The sequence below is a fragment of the Oncorhynchus mykiss genome, chromosome 28 (assembly GCF_057628025.1).
Source record: "Oncorhynchus mykiss isolate SJ-2025 chromosome 28, ASM5762802v1, whole genome shotgun sequence".
Taxonomy (NCBI): Eukaryota; Metazoa; Chordata; class Actinopteri; order Salmoniformes; family Salmonidae; genus Oncorhynchus; species Oncorhynchus mykiss.
Window position 1 is genome coordinate 19,136,684 of NC_143049.1, and position 17,527 is coordinate 19,154,210.

At 44.4% G+C, this 17,527-nt stretch overlaps 1 protein-coding gene across 7 annotated transcripts in view; it reads left to right on the forward strand.

Moving 5' to 3' along the window:
* The window catches only part of LOC110508661 (very long chain fatty acid elongase 1), a 41,036-nt gene extending 28,483 nt beyond the window's left edge, over positions 1-12,553 (forward strand). For 3 of the 7 annotated variants that reach the window (XM_036966795.2, XM_090225572.1, XM_036966798.2), the window contains 7 exons: positions 9,506-9,606; positions 9,758-9,948; positions 10,169-10,249; positions 10,540-10,596; positions 10,766-10,871; positions 11,390-11,529; positions 11,686-12,553. In XM_036966795.2, coding sequence (XP_036822690.2) covers positions 9,546-9,606; positions 9,758-9,948; positions 10,169-10,249; positions 10,540-10,596; positions 10,766-10,871; positions 11,390-11,529; positions 11,686-12,030 — 981 coding nt within the window. In that variant the 5' untranslated portion in view covers positions 9,506-9,545 and the 3' untranslated portion in view covers positions 12,031-12,553. Of the gene's footprint in view, positions 1-7,913; positions 8,264-9,505; positions 9,607-9,757; positions 9,949-10,168; positions 10,250-10,539; positions 10,597-10,765; positions 10,872-11,389; positions 11,530-11,685 lie in introns of those variants that run through there. The other 4 variants (XM_036966797.2, XM_036966796.2, XM_090225574.1 and 1 more) reach the window with 4 other exon arrangements.
* Positions 12,554-17,527: the final 4,974 nt, after the last annotated feature.

A 17,527-nucleotide genomic window follows, 5' to 3' on the forward strand; every position in this document is an offset into this window, starting at 1 on the left:
AGAAGTTCTTCAAAGGTAAATGATTTTATTTGAAGGCTTTTATGTTTTTGTTGAAATGTTGCGTGCTGGATGCTAACGCTAAATGCTAACGCTAAATGCTAACGCTAAATGCTAACGCTAAATGCTAACGCTAAATGCTAACGCTAAATGCTAACGCTAAATGCTAACGCTAAATGCTAACGCTAAATGCTAACGCTAAATGCTAACGCTAAATGCTAACGCTAAATGCTAACGCTAGCTAGCTACTTTTACACAAATGATTGTTTTCCTATGGTTGAGAAGCATATTTTGAAAATCTGAGATGACAGTGTTGTTTACAAAAGGCTAAGCTTGAGAGATGGCATATTTATTTCATTTCATTTGCGATTTTCATGAATAGTTAACGTTGTGTTATGCTAATGAGCTTGCTGATAGATTTACACAATCCTGGATACAGGGGTTTTTTCATAGCTAAACGTGACGCAGAAAACGGAGCGATTTGTCCTAAACAAATAATCTTTCAGGAAAAACTGAACATTTGCTATCTGAGAGTCTCCTCATTGAAAACATCTGAAGTTCTTCAAAGGTAAATGATTTTATTTGAATGCTTTTCTGTTTTTTTGTGTAAATGTTGCCAGCTGAATGCTAATGCTAAATGCTACGTTAGCCATCAATACTGTTACACAAATGCTTGTTTTGCAATGGTTGAGAAGCATATTTTGAAAATCTGAGATGACAGTGTTGTTAACCTTTCTGATCTCCCCATCCCGGATCCGGGTTCGTGAATACAGACTCAAGCTCATTACCATAACGCAACGTTAACTATTCATGAAAATCGCAAATGAAATGAAATAAATATGCTAGCTCTCAAGCTTAGCCTTTTGTTAACAACACTGTCATCTCAGATTTTCAAAATATGCTTCTCAACCATTGCAAAACAAGCATTTGTGTAACAGTATTGATGGCTAACGTAGCATTTAGCATTAGCATTCAGCTGGCAACATTTACACAAAAAAACAGAAAAGCATTCAAAAAAATCATTTACCTTTGAAGAACTTCAGATGTTTTCAATGAGGAGACTCTCAGATAGCAAATGTTCAGTTTTTCCTGAAAGATTATTTGTTTAGGACAAATCGCTCCGTTTTCTGCGTCACGTTTAGCTATGAAAAAACCCCTGTATCCAGGATTGTGTAAATCTATCAGCAAGCTCATTAGCATAACACAACGTTAACTATTTATGAAAATCGCAAATGAAATGAAATAAATATGCCATCTCTCAAGCTTAGCCTTTTGTAAACAACACTGTCATCTCAGATTTTCAAAATATGCTTCTCAACCATAGGAAAACAATCATTTGTGTAAAAGTAGCTAGCTAGAGTTAGCATTTCGCGTTAGCATTTAGCGTTAGCATTAGCGTTAGCATCCAGCACGCAACATTAACAAAAACATAAAAGCCTTCAAATAAAATCATTTACCTTTGAAGAACTTCTGATGTTTTCAATGAGGATACTCTCAGTTAGATAGCAGATGCTCAGTTTTTCCAAAAAGATTCCTTGTGTATTAGAAATAGCTCCGTTTTATACATCACATTTGGCTACCAAAAAAAATCCATAAATTCAGTCCTCAAAACGCAAACTTTTTTCCAAATTAACTCCATAATATCGACTGAAAACATGGCAAACGTTGTTTAGAATCAATCCTCAAGGTGTTTTTCACATATCTCTTCATTGATACATCGTTCTTGGAAACATGCTTTCTCTCCTGAATCCCAGGAGAAAATGCCTGCACCTGAAGATTACGCACAAATTTAGACAAAGGACACCGGGCGGACCTCTGGAAAATGTAGTCTCTTATGGCCAATCTTCCAATGATATGCCTACAAATACGTCACAATGCTGCTAAGACCTTGGGCGAACGACAGAAAGTGTAGGCTCATTCCTTGCGCAAATCACAGCCATATAAGGAGAGAATGGAAAACAGAGCTTCAGAAATTCTGCTAATTCCTGGGTGATGCATCATCTTGGTTTCGCCTGTAGAATGAGTTCTGGGGCACTTACAGACAAAATCTTTGCAGATTCTGAAACTTCAGAGTGTTTTCTTTCTCATAACTGTCAAGAATATGCATAGTCGAGCATCTTTTCGTGACAAAATATCGCGCTTAAAACGGGAACGTTTTTTATCCAAAAATGAAATAGCGCCCCTAGAGCTCTAAGAGGTTAACAAAAGGCTAAGCTTGAGAGCTAGTATATTTATTTCATTTCATTTGCGATTTTCATGAATAGTTAACGTTGCGTTATGGTAATGAGCTTGAGTCTGTATTCACGATCCCGGATCCGGGATGGGGAGATCAGAAAGGTTAACTAGTGATTTTGATTGTTTTTTTATAAGATAAGTTTAATGCTAGCTAGCAACTTACCTTGGCTTACTGCATTCGCGTAACAGGCAGTCTCCTTGTGGAGTGCAACGAGAGGCAAGTGGTTATAGCGTTGGACTAGTTAACTGTAAGGTTGGATCCCCCGAGCTGACAAGGTGAAAATCTGTCGTTCTGCCCCTGAACGAGGCAGTTAACCCACCGTTCCTAGGCCGTCATTGAAAATAAGAATGTGTTCTTAATAACTGACTTGCCTATTTAAATGAAGATGAAATAAAGGTGTAAAAAAATATATATCGGCCAAATCGGTGTCCAAAAATACAGATTTCCGTTTGTTATGAAAACTTGAAATCGGCCATTCCGATTAATCGGTCGACGTTTAGTCCCCACCCCCCCATGAGTACTCCGGAGCACAGCCTCCTGCAATGCTTTTGGGACCACCACCTCTCCTCTCCCAAGCAGCAACGCTTGAGAAGCCCCATACAAACCTCCTGTAGTACGAGGCCAGGCCCAGGAAGCTCTTCAGCTGACACTGGTCAGTGGGGGTGGGCCAGTCTCGGACAGCCCCCACCTTGTCCTCCATGGTGCTAATCCCCTCCTACCCCACTCGGTGGCCAAAGTACACCTCTCTCCTCATGAAGTGGCACTTCTCAGGGTGGAGCTTCAGACGTGCGGCAGCCACCTGCTCCAGCACACACCGTAGCGCCACCAGGGCTGACTGGAAGGCGCTGCCATGGGCCAGGATGTCATTGAGGTATACCAGACACTGCTGTCGGGGGATGCCATCCAGCACCCTGTCCATCAAACGCTCAAAAGTAGCTGGGGCGTTGCACAGGCCAAAGCACTGGACCTTGAACTGCCAGTGTCCTCTGTTAGTGGAGAATGCAGTTTTGGCTCTGGCCTCTGGGGAGAGGGGCACCTGCCAGTAGCCACTGCGGAGGTCTAGTGAGGAGAACCAGGTTGACCCCCTAACCAGGTCCAGCGTCTCATTGATATGGTGTATCCTTCCTGGTTACCTCATTCAGCCGCCTGTAGTCTGCACAGAACCTCAGCTTGCCCCCCTTAGGGACCATGATGATTGGCGCCGCCCAGGGGCTTTCTGAGGGCTGGATGACGTCTGCCCGCTGCATCTCCAACACAGCCTTGTCTGCCGCCTCCCGGCGTGCCAGCGGGGACGCATCTTGATGGGTCGAGCATCACCTGTGTTTGATCTCATGCTGCACCAGATGAGTCTGATCCACCTTTTCCTCACTCAGCGCAAAGCTGTCTCTTAATTCAAACCGCAACTGCCACAACCGTTCCTGCTGCTTGGGGTCAAGACCAACACAGTTCCTCCCCCATATCTCCCTCACTGCAGACAGTGTCCTCTTCTCTCCCATCTGGGGTAGCTGGGCTGGGGGGACATGGCCCAGGCTCGCGGAGGGATGTGTCGTGGAGGTAGCTGGGGGAAAGTTCACACACAGATGTGGTGGGGTGGGGGGGGGGGCGGCCATGAGTCTGCTGCTTTAACTGTTGGAGTAAAGGGTTTGTTGGGTTGAGTGGGATTTGACATTAGGGGGGGCCATGGTGACTGCCGGCCCTCCCTGGAAGCTCAGTGTGCCCCTATTTAGGTCTAACTGGCAGCCTGTGCTTCTAAGAAAGTCCAACCACAGGATACAAGGGTCCTGCACAGCCGCCACCCACACAGGATGAGGCACAGGCCTGCCCCCTACTGTCATTCATTATTTCCTTCCCTTTTTCATGGGTGCCAGCTCACCTGCGACTTTGTGGAGCTGCACAGTTTTGGACTCACACAGAGTCCAACCTGGCACAATATCCGGCCTCACCAGGGTTACTGTGGACCCAGTGTCCACCAGGGCAGGGCATCCTCTCCACGGTGACAGGGACATGACAAAAGTCCCCAACACAGGTCTGGCCCACCTCAACAACAGGCTCCATCAGCTTGCCCTCGTCTGCTTCTGGGGGAAGTGGAGCCTTGCTTCTCCGTCTGTGCCGGTGGGCTCTTCCTGAAGATGGTGGTTGAGAAAGAAAGCCAGGGGTCTGTACTACCTGGTCCATGCGGACCCCGAGCCGTTTCCCTGAGCGCTGGGGGACATGGGGCAATCCCGGCGTAGATGGCCTGGCTGACCACAACCCCAGCAGACCCTGGGACCAGGGCGTGTGTTTCATGCCGCCTGTAGTGACACCGCACGAATGAGTTCTGTCATTCCAGCCATCCATGCAGGCTTTTCTGTCTCCGGGCTGCTCTGCCCCCCAGCCCGCACAGAGGGTCTGTCTCCCTGAACCCCCACCAAAGCCCCAACCCACACCAGCTCCCTCTCCAAAGCCATCTCCAAGGCTATCTGAAATGACTCGTGATGAGCCAGCTGGGTCTGTATGCACAGCTAAAGTGCTAGGTCGCTCTGCATGGAGGGGAGGCATGTGTACATATGCCCGCCGAGAGAGGCTCTCAATGTCATTAGCTAGCACCCGTAGAGGCTCTCCAGGCTGCCTGCATCTATTACTCAGTTCGGAGCGCAGCAGCCCGGGCTGTACACACTGTCCATAGTGCCACAATGCTCCCACTAAAGCACCATAATCACGTCTGTCCTTGAGGCTAATCAATATCAAACAGGCCAGAGCTTCATCAGTGAGGCATAAAGCCAACTGCTGTGCCCTTTCCTCATCCGACCACCACCTAAAATGAGCTGGACGCAGCCGGGAACTGGGTGCCGCCATGTTTGTTTACATCCTGAGCCCCAGATTCCTCGTCCCGCCGCGTCTACGTAACCCTTTCGGTCCGTCCACCAGAATCCTCGCAAGGCACAGTTGACGAAGCACTCATGCTCGCTTCAGCCGCCATCACTCTAACGACCTCCTTCAAGCGGCCTCTGGGCTCCGACGCCCTGGCGATCTCCTCAGCCAGATCCTCTGACGTCCATGCACACGCACCTCCTTGGTCATAATCGTCCCCTACCTCCACTTTCGGGATTCCCTCGACGCTTTTTCAACCCCCGTTCTCACATATGGTAGCTAGCCACAGAAGTCAGCTGGCTAACGTTTATCAACGTTTTTTTTAAACTCCTGACACCAATGTAATGATCTGACTAGATCATAAAGGGACAATTGTCCAGACAGAGGATTGAGTTGACGGTTTATTAACCCAACTATTCACAGGCTACTGTTTGGCCGTAGCCCAAACAAAATAAATGAAAGATACCCCACAAACCAACCGTGACCTTCTCTTGTGAAGCCCAGACGTAAGAGAAAGAACAATGGCTAAACCTGGTCTTAACTTCCAATGCTCCATTCCCCACCACGCCACTCCGCCAACCACAAGGATGCCCGGCATCAGAACATTCCAGGCACACTGGGTACTGGTAAGTACAACACAACCAACTAAAAGCCTAAAACACAGCTGTCTGTGCAGGTCGCTACAGTACTATTGTCAATATGCACTAAAGGTAGTTGGCGTCTATGAATTGAGTAACCATGTTTTAGTGCATCAGTTTCCGAAGAATTTATCTACCATCTGCTCTTTCCACATCATTCATCCAACTCATTTTTTGGCTGGCTAAACTTAGTTTTTTGACAGATCGTTTGCTGTCTGTCTGCTGTTGACAGCATAGTCCTTGGAAACTTTCCTTCCGTCTGTGCCGTAAGTAAAGTTGTCCATTTTTGTTGTGACTGTCCAGAGATACTTTTGAGGGGATGGGGAAACTCCATTGGAGAATTATTAACTCCCACTGTGCACATTGTCCATGCGTCATCAATGGTCTGCATGGTGCATTCTGGCCGATGATGGGACAAGGAGTAACTTTATACAAAGAGTTATTGGGAGTCAATTGGGCGCTACCTTAACCCAACATTAGCCTGAATTACGTGAACAAGAAGTACTATATTACAAATATATTTTGGGATGTGAGATGATTAACTTGTGACATTACGTACTTTTGAGGAAAATAGGCAGGTTTCTCGACTCATACACTGACTTTTAGAAGGGATTGCGTGACGCAACGCAAACAAGATGTGTCGACAGTGTGCTGAGTGGGGCTTTGTACGTTTCTCCATTCATTGGCAACTGGGATTCCTATCTCCACCTTTTCTCTAAATATCTCTGGACTGTCTGGGACTTGTGTCCTGGGAGAGGCCAGGGGCCACGCCTCTTACGTGAGTGTACTCGGGGCCAATATTCCCGCCAAATCGTACCAGACCACGATTATTCCAGCAGCAGTGGAATAGGCAACCCTAGGGTCTCTTATCCTTGCCACTTATGTCAATTTTAGAGCTATTTGAACGATTAAAAAAAAACATTTAACCTTTTTTAATGAGTGGAAAGTACTGGTTCTCGATGGCCTATTGTGGCTGACAACTACACCCAGTATGGGACTACAGGTCCAGTCAATCCCCCATCTAGAGGGATGCTGAAAAGAGGGATGAGAGAGTGATTGCCCTCTGAATGTTGGCGATTTGCCCAAAACCTCAGCCCATAGGGAAGAGGTGTATTTGATCTTGAAAGAATCTGTGATGTGTGGTTAACCCTGTCTGGTTGGTGTTTCTAGGGTTGGTTTAGGTGTGATTTTTGTTTCTTGGTCTAATCCTATCATATTTTCACTTAGATGTGGTGGTGTCTTCCTCCTCCACTTGCCCCACCCTACTTCATCATTCTCTCCTCTGTCTTAAATACATACTGGCTGTAGGCCTACATTTTAACTTGGCAACTCAGTATGAGAAATATGGACTAATTCCTATGATATGTCATCTTGTCTAAACAGCCAGGTCATCATCACGTGAGGGTATATGGCCTTTTACAGTGTATACCCCCCCATGTGCTTTCTCCCAGGGAAAGTCTTAAAGCACTGTGTAAACTGACAGTTGTCAATGTGTGTGTTTTAAATTTTTTGTCTGTACACTGCTCATGCCAAGATTCTTCTAATTCCAGTCAGCCATTCATGCCAACGTAAGATTGAGTGATAACATTTTAAGGCCCCCTCTTTCACCACAATGCTCATTTCCAGTTCTCAGTGTCTGAGGAACAGGTAGAACCAGAGCTACTGGAAGTTAGTGGAACCTGTCATATTGTGTCTGTAGGTGGGACAGACGTGAGTTTAAGCCTAGGCTCCGTGCCTATTGTCAGTTAGGGCCACATGGACACATTACATCCCCGTGATTTACTCTCATATCCCCCTTATTATTATAAGGGATGTGTTAGTACGTCTGTCTATATGTAACAAAAACTATGTGATGGGCCCCCATTATTTAACAGAGGCCATTCAAACTCTCCAGGGCCCAGTTTTTCAAAAGCTATCTATCCAGATTTTGCCAAATGGAATGAATAGAACAGGAGTCCCCATTCAAATGAAGTTCTATTCATTATATTTCTATGCATTCAATCCCATCGGATAGGTGAAATCCATTTAACTTTTGAAAACTGGGCACAGAGGTTGCTACTGGATTCTCCCTCGCTTACTACCTTCAGCTACCCAACCCTGCTCTGATGACCAATGGCCATTCCCACTTTTTCTGCTGAACCAATCAGAGAGAGGCATAGTGGTTAGGGGAGGATGGGTCTAAATGTTGAAACAGGGTGTGTTCCTGAAACTAGCTGGGTGTTGTCACTTAGTAGTGTGCTCAGCCTTTGGTTTAAATCTGGGTTGAATGAGTCCCAACACAGCTGTCTTCCCTCATAGCTGTACACATTTCTCTCTCTGACTTAGTCTGCCTGAGCTTTCTGTGGCTATTTCTAGAAGGTAATTTGATTCAACATTTTGAGGACTTCAAGGGAGAAACAAGAAATTCTGGGACTAGCATCTCTCTTTTTGACTCCTCTGTTTTGCTGGGCCTGGCCCATTGTAGGGTCATTGGTTGTTGCTCTCTTGGCCGTGTGCCTAAAGGCCTGAGGGTTTGGGGACAGTACTGAGGACAACTTAGTAGGTGAGTCGTGTTAACAAAAAAATGTCTTGACTGTATAATCTCAGTAATGCTCAGTGCTATACTCCATCTAGCACTGCAGTGTCTATTTCAAGTTTTTTACTTTTATAAACTGTTAGGATAGGTTTTTCTTGTATTTAGAGCTGTATTACTTGGTGGATATGAAAACGCTGTCCCATCTTTGTGTGGAGTGGGTTTTATTGCCGTTGTATGGAAAGGACATAAAAAATAAAATATCCAACATTCTCTCTTTTGTTCTTCGCTCTTAGTTTGGTTTGCCGGCTCACCTCCAAGCCACTCCATCTCTGTCATGTTTCTCAATCCCTCATCCATTACTATCTAGTGAGCTCATACCACATACTGACTGTTCAAATGTGTTCACCTCACCTGTTTGACTGGATCTGTTAGTCATTGAGAGAACACATTGTCTCAAAGGAGTCGCTAAGGGAATGTTAAATGCTGCTGAACAAGCTCTTTGTAAAACTACCACCATTTTGGGTCGCGGTGTGTGAGATGATTTTATTAGTATAGTGGCGCGTTTGTTTTTTAGGTTGACTCCATGCTAAAGCCTATATAGTATATTCTTATGTGTAGGTTAAAGCTGGTGGGGCTGCAACTGCCTGGTATGCCAGATTCATCTATGGTATACAACTGCATGCAAATGTAACCTATCCCCTGTTTCTTGCTAGAAACTGAAGTAAACACTGAACAAGTGAAATGCAGTTCAGTTGTAATTGTGCTGGTGTGTCTGTTTGCCTTTGCAGTCTGTTGTGTAGATAATCCCTAATATTACATCATATGTTTTATGTCCATGGCTGATAGTGGAATAAAACACTTAGCTACTATAGAAAAGTTCATATAATATTACTTATCTGTGAAAAATCCCAGTAGGATCTATTGGGCATTGACTGACCTACAGTACATGGTCAGACCGACTACAATGCCCTTTGTGGCGATTTTTACGGTTGTGAATGATGTTTGTTTTGTTTGTCTATCAGATAGATAGTCAGTCATCAAAGCAGAGCCTCCGGTTCAGATATATGATGGGCCTGTGCAGCTGTCTCTGTTTGTTTAGTAGGGGAGGCAGTGTGACACTAGGCTGCTATGTTCATCGCCTTATGTCTCTGTGTACTATAGGCCTAAGGACACACCACTGCTTTCCATGTAGGCATAAAAGCATTAGCTGCCATTATCACCAGTCACTGTCTTTTCAACCGAATTGTATTTTTGTCTTTTTTTTTTCAGGGTTTTTTGATCAACTGAATAAAGGAAAGAGGCCATCAAAATGCTGCTAGAACTGGGATCCAATATTATGTCGTTGTATGAGTATTTATTGCAGAGAACGGGTGAGTGCTTTCTCTAAAATTGATATTTTTATTATTACAATTTGTAAATGAATGAAATGCATTTGAATTGCAGTTTGTAGATGATGAACATGTTGTACCATGCTGTGTGTGTAACCTGTATTGTTGTCTTTGATAAATTGCTTATCCTCAGACCACCGGTTGTTGCCCTACCCGTTGATGCGGACCCCCTTCCAGATGACCAGCATCCTGTTGGGCTATGTGTTCTTCTCGCTGTATGCAGGGCCTCGCCTGATGGTACACCGCAAGCCCTATCACCTCAAATCAGCCATGATCGTCTATAACTTCAGCATGGTGTTCCTCAACGCCTTCCTTGTCTATGAGGTGAGCAAAGCAGTTAGTCGTTCAGCAGAATTTAAGCTCTTCAAAGAACCTTGTTGTGAAGACAGACTGTACTCTAGGTGCAATTATATATATTTATATATATTTATATATATTTTTTTTATATATATTTATATATTTATTTATTTATTTATTTATTTATTTATTTACAGCTTTTATGGATGTATGATATGACAGCCAGTTCTGTGCTTTGCCATTGCAGTTCCTGATGTCAGGATGGGGCACCACCTTTACCTGGAGATGTGACCTTTGTGACTACTCAAGCAGCCCACAGGCTCTAAGGGTAAGCTTTATTTATAAGAGAATCTGCTTTCTATCTCATGAGATGCCACCCATGTTTTCATGCTTTATTTATAAGAGAATCTGCTTTCTATCTCATGAGATGCCATCCATGTTTTCATGCTTTATTTATAAGAGAATCTGCTTTCTATCTCATGAGATGCCACCCATGTTTTCATTCAATGAAAATTTTTAAATTATATATTTTAAACATGCATAGCTATTTTAATAGGTCAAATTATATTATTTGATGCCATCTATTTATTCTCTGTACTTTCCTCTCCTTTTTGTCAGATGGTTCGAGTGGCTTGGTGGTTTTACTTCTCTAAATTCATCGAGCTTCTGGACACAGTAAGAATGTTTTTTTTCTATTAAAACATGTTTGTGAATAAAAAAATATTGGCATGAACTGTCCTTTGACGTTAGCATAAATCAACTTCTGACTTCATCTTTCTGACACACATGGAGATTTTAGAATTTGTTTGCTTTAGAGTAATTTAAACTCTTGTCTGCTTTGCAGTTATTCTTTGTGCTGCGTAAGAAACACAGCCAGATTACATTTCTTCATGTCTTCCATCACTCCTTCATGCCCTTCACGTGGTGGTGGGGTATGACCATCGCTCCTGGTAATCTTGACCTCATAATGACATCATCCCCATGCAGTGTGCTTACAGTCGCACATATAACATGTTTAACTTTAGAGTAGTTAACTGTGGGGGGGGGGGGGGGGGGGGTTGTTGTTCAATAAACCTCATAACCACAAAAGGAACGTTTTACAATTTTACCAGGGAATAAGGAGTTTAACAAAATGATTTAGGAACAACATGTATTTTGTTATGCCCCTGTGACTATTCAGAATCTCTGAATGGGGCTCTCGGGTGGCGCAGTGGTCTAATGCACTGCATCTCAGTGCTTAGAAGCGTCACTACAGACACCCTGGTTTGAATCCAGGCGGTATAACAACTGGCCATGATTGGGAGTCCCGTTAGGGCGGCGCACAATTGGCCCAGCGTCGTCCGGGTTTGGCCAGTGTAGGCCGTCATTGTAAATAAGAATTTGTTCTTAACTGACTTGCCTAGTTAAATAAAGGGTACATTTTTAAAAAATTGTTTATAATAATGTGCCTGTCATTGTGAATCTCCAGCAGGGGGAATGAGCTCGTTCCATGCCATGGTCAACGCATGTGTCCACGTCATCATGTACACCTACTACGGCCTGTCCGCTGCAGGACCTCGCTTCCAGAAATACCTCTGGTGGAAGAAGTACATGACCGCAATCCAGCTTGTGGGTGTTCTTTCTTAATGATGTAGAATTGGAAGAAACTGTTAAACGGAAGCATTGATTTGTGTATAGCTGCCAATGTTACTGTTGTGAATTGGTGACTCGCGCGCCATCTACAAACATCATTAATATGTTCTCCCTTATTTCTTCCTTCTTCAGATCCAGTTTGTGCTGATCTCACTTCACATCTCTCAATACTACTTCATGGAGAAGTGTGACTTTCAGGTGCCCATGTTCATTCACCTCATCTGGATGTACGGAACCTTCTTCTTCGTACTCTTCTCCAACTTCTGGATTCAGGCCTACATAAAGGGTAAACGGCTGCCTACAGCCACCAAGGAGGCAAAGCTCAAGCAGAATGGCGTTACTAATGGTCATACCAACGGCATTACCATTGGCAACATTTCCGTGGTGCCCAACGGCAAACAAGTGGAGAATAGCAATGGGACAACAGCGCACCGTGTCAACGGCCATAACCAACTAGGCAAAGTGAAGGAAGTCTAGCTTTGTCATTTTGGACGGGGAAACATAACTGTCTGAGTGAGCCTCCAAAATGCCAAAGATTCCAAAACAATGCTACTCGTTCACATGTTAGCTACTGATCACTTTCCTCAAATGTATATTTTTTATATTTATTTACACTGCTTTTGGGATATGAATGGCGTAATGGATTTACCAGTTGGTCCCTACTTGACACACTGTTAAATTTTGAGTGGTTGGAGGGAACTACTAACTGTAGATCACACTGTATGAAGAGGTGTTCATCCTCACTATTATTCACCTCCAACCCAGTTTTGAAATGACCAATGAAAGCCCACCCTTGGACTTTAACTTCTTGTTTGGCTGGCATGACTCCTGTGTTGCTTGAAAATATTGTAGTTTCCACTGAAAGGACTGGAACATGCTTGTAAATGGCTGACCCAGGTCTCTTTCAAAGAGATGGGATTTGTATTGATGTCCATCATGGTTTTGTTTTTTGGTGCTGTTTATATTTAACTTTTTTTGAAATAAAACACATTTTAAGTAAGGCTGAGTCATTAAACATACTTACCGGGAGGCACATAAGGCATCCACAATCAAATACATCAGCCGATGTCACAAAGTGCTGTACAGAAACCCAGCCTAAAACCCCAAACAGCAGGTTTCTCGACTCAAACACTGACTTTTAGAAGGGATTGAGTGACACAACGTGAACAAGATTTTTCGACAGTCTGCTGGGTGGGGCGATATACGTTTCTCCATTCATTGGTGGCTAGGAAAAACTCCCTAGAAAGGCAGGAACCTAGGAAGAAACCTAGAGAGGAACCAGGCTATGAGTGATGGCCAGTCCTCTTCTGGCTTGGCTGGGTGGCGATTTATAACAGTACATGGCCAAGATGTTCAAATGTTCATAGATTACCAGCAGGGTAAAATGATAATCACAGTAGTTGTTGAGGGTGCACCCGGTCAGCACCTCAAGGAGTAAATGTCAGTTGGCTTTTCATAGCCGATCATTCAGAGTTAGAGAGACAGCAGGTGCGGTAGAGAGAGAGTCGAATACAGCAGGTCCGGGACAAGGTAGCACATCTGGTGAACAGGTCAGGGTTCCATAGCCACAGGCAGAACAGTTGAAACTGGAGCAGCAGCAGGTGGACTGGGGACAGCAAGGAGTCATCAGGCCAGGTAGTCCTGAGGCATGGTCCTAGGGCTCAGGTCCTCCGAGAGAAAAGAGAGAGGGAGAATACTTAAATTCACACAGGATAACACAGGAGAAATATTCCAGATATAACGAACTGATCCTAGCCCCCCCCCCGACACAAACTATTACATAAATACTGGAGGCTGACACACTGTGGCCCTGCGTGACGATACCCCCAGACAGGGCCAACCAGGCAGGATATAACGCCACCCACTTTGACAAAGCACAGCCCCCACACCAGAGGGATATATTCAAACCAACTTACTAGCCTGAGACAAGGCCGAGTATAGCCCATGAAGATCTCCCCCACGGCACAACCTGAGGGGGGCGCCAACCCGGACAGAAAGATCCTATCAGTGACTCAACCCACTCAAGTGATGCACCCCTCCTAGGGGCGGCATGGAAGAGCACCAGTAAGCCAGTGACTCAGCCCCGGTAATAGAATTAGAGGCAGAGAATCCCAGTGAAGAGAGGGGAACCGGCCAGGCAGAGACAGCAAGGGCGGTTCATTGCTCCAGTGCCTTTCCGTTCACCTTCACACCCCTGGGCCAGACTACACTCAATCATAGGACCTACTGAAGAGATGAGTTTTCAATAAAGACAAATGTCGAGACGGAGTCTGCATCTCTCACTTGGGTAGGCAGACCATTGCATACAAATTGAGCTCTATAGGAGAAAGCCTTTCCTCTAGCTGTTTGCTTAGAAATTCTAGGGACAATAAGGATACATGTGTTTTGTGACAGTAGCGTATGGTAGATATACAGCAGGACCAAATCGAAAAGATAGGTAGGAGCAAGCCCGTGTAATGCTTTGTAGGTTAGCAGTAAAACCTTGAAATCAGCCCTTGCCTTAACAGGAAGCCAGTGTAGAGGCTAGCACTGAAGTAATATGATACATTTTTTTGGTTCTAGTCAAGATTCTAGCAGCCGTGTTCAGCACTAACTGAAGTTAATTTAGTGCTTTATTCAGGCAGCCAGAAACTAGAGCATTGCAGTAGTATAATCTAGAAGTGACAAAAGCATGGTTACATTTTTCTGCATCATTTTTGGACAGGAAGTTTCTGATTTTTGCAATGTTACGTAGATGGAAAAAATCTGTAACGCCAAGGGCCTTCGCAGATTTATTTGAGACGACTGTACAACTATCAAGATTAATTGTCAGTACCAACAGAAGATCTGTTTGTTTTTTGGGACCTAGAACTAGCATCTCTATTTTGTCTGAGTATAAAGTTTTTTAAATTGCCACCATCCACTTCTTATGTCTGAAACACAGGCTTCCAGGGTCAGCAAATTTGGAGCTTCATCATGTTTCATTGAAATGTACAGCTGTGTATCATCCGCATAGCAGTGAAAGTTAACACTATGGTTCCGAATCACAACACCAAGAGGTAAAATATATAGTTAAAACAATAGTGGTCCTAAAACAGAGCCAAGAGGAACACCGAAATTTACAGTTGAGGACAAACCATCCACAGAGCCAAACTGATAGCTTTCCGACAGATAAGATCTAAACCAGGCCAGAACTTGCCCATGTAGACCAATTTGGGTTTCCAATCTCTCCAAAAGAATGTGGTGATCGACAGTATCAAAGCAGCACTAAGGTCTAGGAGCATGAGGACAGATGCAGAGCCTTGGTCTGATGCCATTAAAAGGTAATTTACCACCTTCACGAGTGCAGTCTCAGTGTTATGATGGGGTCTAAAACCAGACTGAAGGGCCTCCCGGGTGGTGCAGTGGTTAAGGGTGCTGTACTGCAGCACCAGCTGTGCCATCAGAGACTCTGGGTTCGCGCCCAGGCTCTGTCGTAACCGGCCGCGACCGGGAGGTCCGTGGAGCGACGCAGGATTGGCCTAGCGTCGTCCGGGTTAGGGAGGGCTTGGTCGGTAGGGATGTCCTTGTCTCATCACGCACCAGCGACTCCTGTGGCAGGCCGGGCGCAGTGCGCGATAACCAAGGTTGCCAGGTGCACGGTGTTTCTTCCGACACATTGGTGCGGCTGGCTTCCGGGTTGGATGCGCGCTGTGTTAAGAAGCAGTGCGGCTTGGTTGGGTTGTGTATCGGAGGACGCATGACTTTCAACCTTCGTCTCTCCCGAGCCCGTATGGGAGTTGTAGCGATGAGACAAGATGGTAGCTACTACAACAATTGGATACCACGAAATTGGGGAGAAAAAGGGGTAGAAATAAAATAAAAAAATAAAACCAGACTGAAACGTTTCGTATACATCGTCTTCAGGAAAGCTGTGAGTTGCTGTCAAGGTTTGGCTTTTTCAAGAGAGGCGTTATTACTTTTAGTGACATCCGGTGGATGTTTATTATGTTTATGTTTATTATGTGGGTCTGTGGACCCACATAATTTTCATGTTTTCATCAGTGCCAAGAGATATAGTCAGTGCCAAGAGATATAGTATTAAAAAACTTGAGTGTCTCCCTTGAACCTAGGTGCTGGCAGTGTTGTGCAGACTCAGGACAACTGATCTTCAGAGAAATACGCAGATTTAAAAAGGAGTCTGTAATTTGCTTTCTTATGATCATGATCTTTTCGTCAAAGAAGTTGATGAATTTATAACTGCTGAAGTGAAAGCCATCCTCTCTTGGGGAATGCTCCTTTTTATTTAGCTTTGCGACAGTATCAAAAAAAAATGTTGGATTGTTCTTATTCTCCTCAATTAAGTTGGAAAAATAGGATGATCGAGCAGTGGTGTAGCGCCATTTCTGTTCCATATTCCTGGAAGATTGCTTCAGGGCTCTGGTATTTTCTGTATACCAGGGAGCTAGTTTCTTATGACAAATGTTTTTTGTTTTTATGGGTGTGACTGCATCTAGGGTATTACGCAAGATTACATTTAGTTCCTCAGTTAGGTGGTTAACCGATTTTTGTAGTCTGACGTCCTTGGGTATGTGGAGGGAGTCTGGAAGGGCATCTAGGAATCTTTGGGTTGTCCGAGAATTTATAGCACAGCTTTTGATGATCCTTGGTTGGGGTCTGAGCAGATTATTTGTTGCGATTGCAAACATAATAATATGGTGGTCGGATAGTCCAGGATTATGAGGAAAAATATTAAGATCCACAATATTTATTTATTCCACGGGACAAAACTAGGTCCAGAGTATGACTGTGGCAGTGAGTAGGTCCGGAGACATGTTGGACAAAACCCACTGAGTCGATGATGGCTCCGAAAGCCTTTTGGAGTGGGTCTGTGGACTTTTCCATGTGAATATTAAAGCCACCAAAAATTTGAATATTATCTGCCATGACTACAAGGTCCGATAGGATTTCAGTGACAAACGCTGTATACGGCCCAGGAGGCCTGTAAACAGTAGCTTTAAAAAGTGATTGAGTAGGCTGCATAGATTTCATGACTAGGAAAATAACCTCACACTCAACGTCAACAAAACTAAGGAGATGATTGTGGACTTCAGGAAACAGCAGAGGGAACACACATCAATGGAACAGTAGTGGAGAGGGTAGTAAGTTTTAAGTTCCTCGGCGTACACATCACAGACAAACTGAATTGGTCCACCCACACAGACAGCATTGTGAAGAAGGCGCAGCAGCGCCTCTTTAACCTCACAAACTTCTACAGATGCACAATCGAGAGCATCCTGTCGGGCTGTATCACCGCCTGGTACGGCAACTGCTCCGCCCACAACTGTAAGGCTCTCCAGAGGGTAGTGAGGTTTGCACAACGCATCACCGGGGGCAAACTACCTGCCCTCCAGGACACCTACACCACCCGATGTCACAGGAAGGCCATAAAGATCATCAAGGACAACTACCCGAGCCACTGCCTGTTCACCCCGCTATCATCCAGAAGGCGAGGTCAGTACAGGTGCATCAAATCTGGGACCGAGAGACTGAAAAACAGCTTCTATCTCAAGGCCATCAGACTGTTAAACAGCCACCACTAATATTGAGTGGCTGCTGCCAACACAGACTCAACTCCAGCCACTTTAATAATGGGAATTGATGGGAAATTATGTAAAATATATCACTAGCCACTTTAAACAATGCTACCTAATATGTTTACATACCCTACATTATTCATCTCATATATGTATATACTGTACTGTATATCATCTACTGCATCTTTATGTAATACATGTATCACTAGCCACTTTAACTATGCCACTTTGTTTACATACTCATCTCATATGTATATACTGTATTCAATACCATCTACTGTATCTTGCCTATGCCGCTCTGTACCATCACTCATTCATATATCTTTATGTACATATTCTTTATCCCCTTACACTTGTGTGTATAAGGTAGTAGTTTTGGAATAGTTAGCTAGATTACTCGTTGGTTATTACTGCATTGT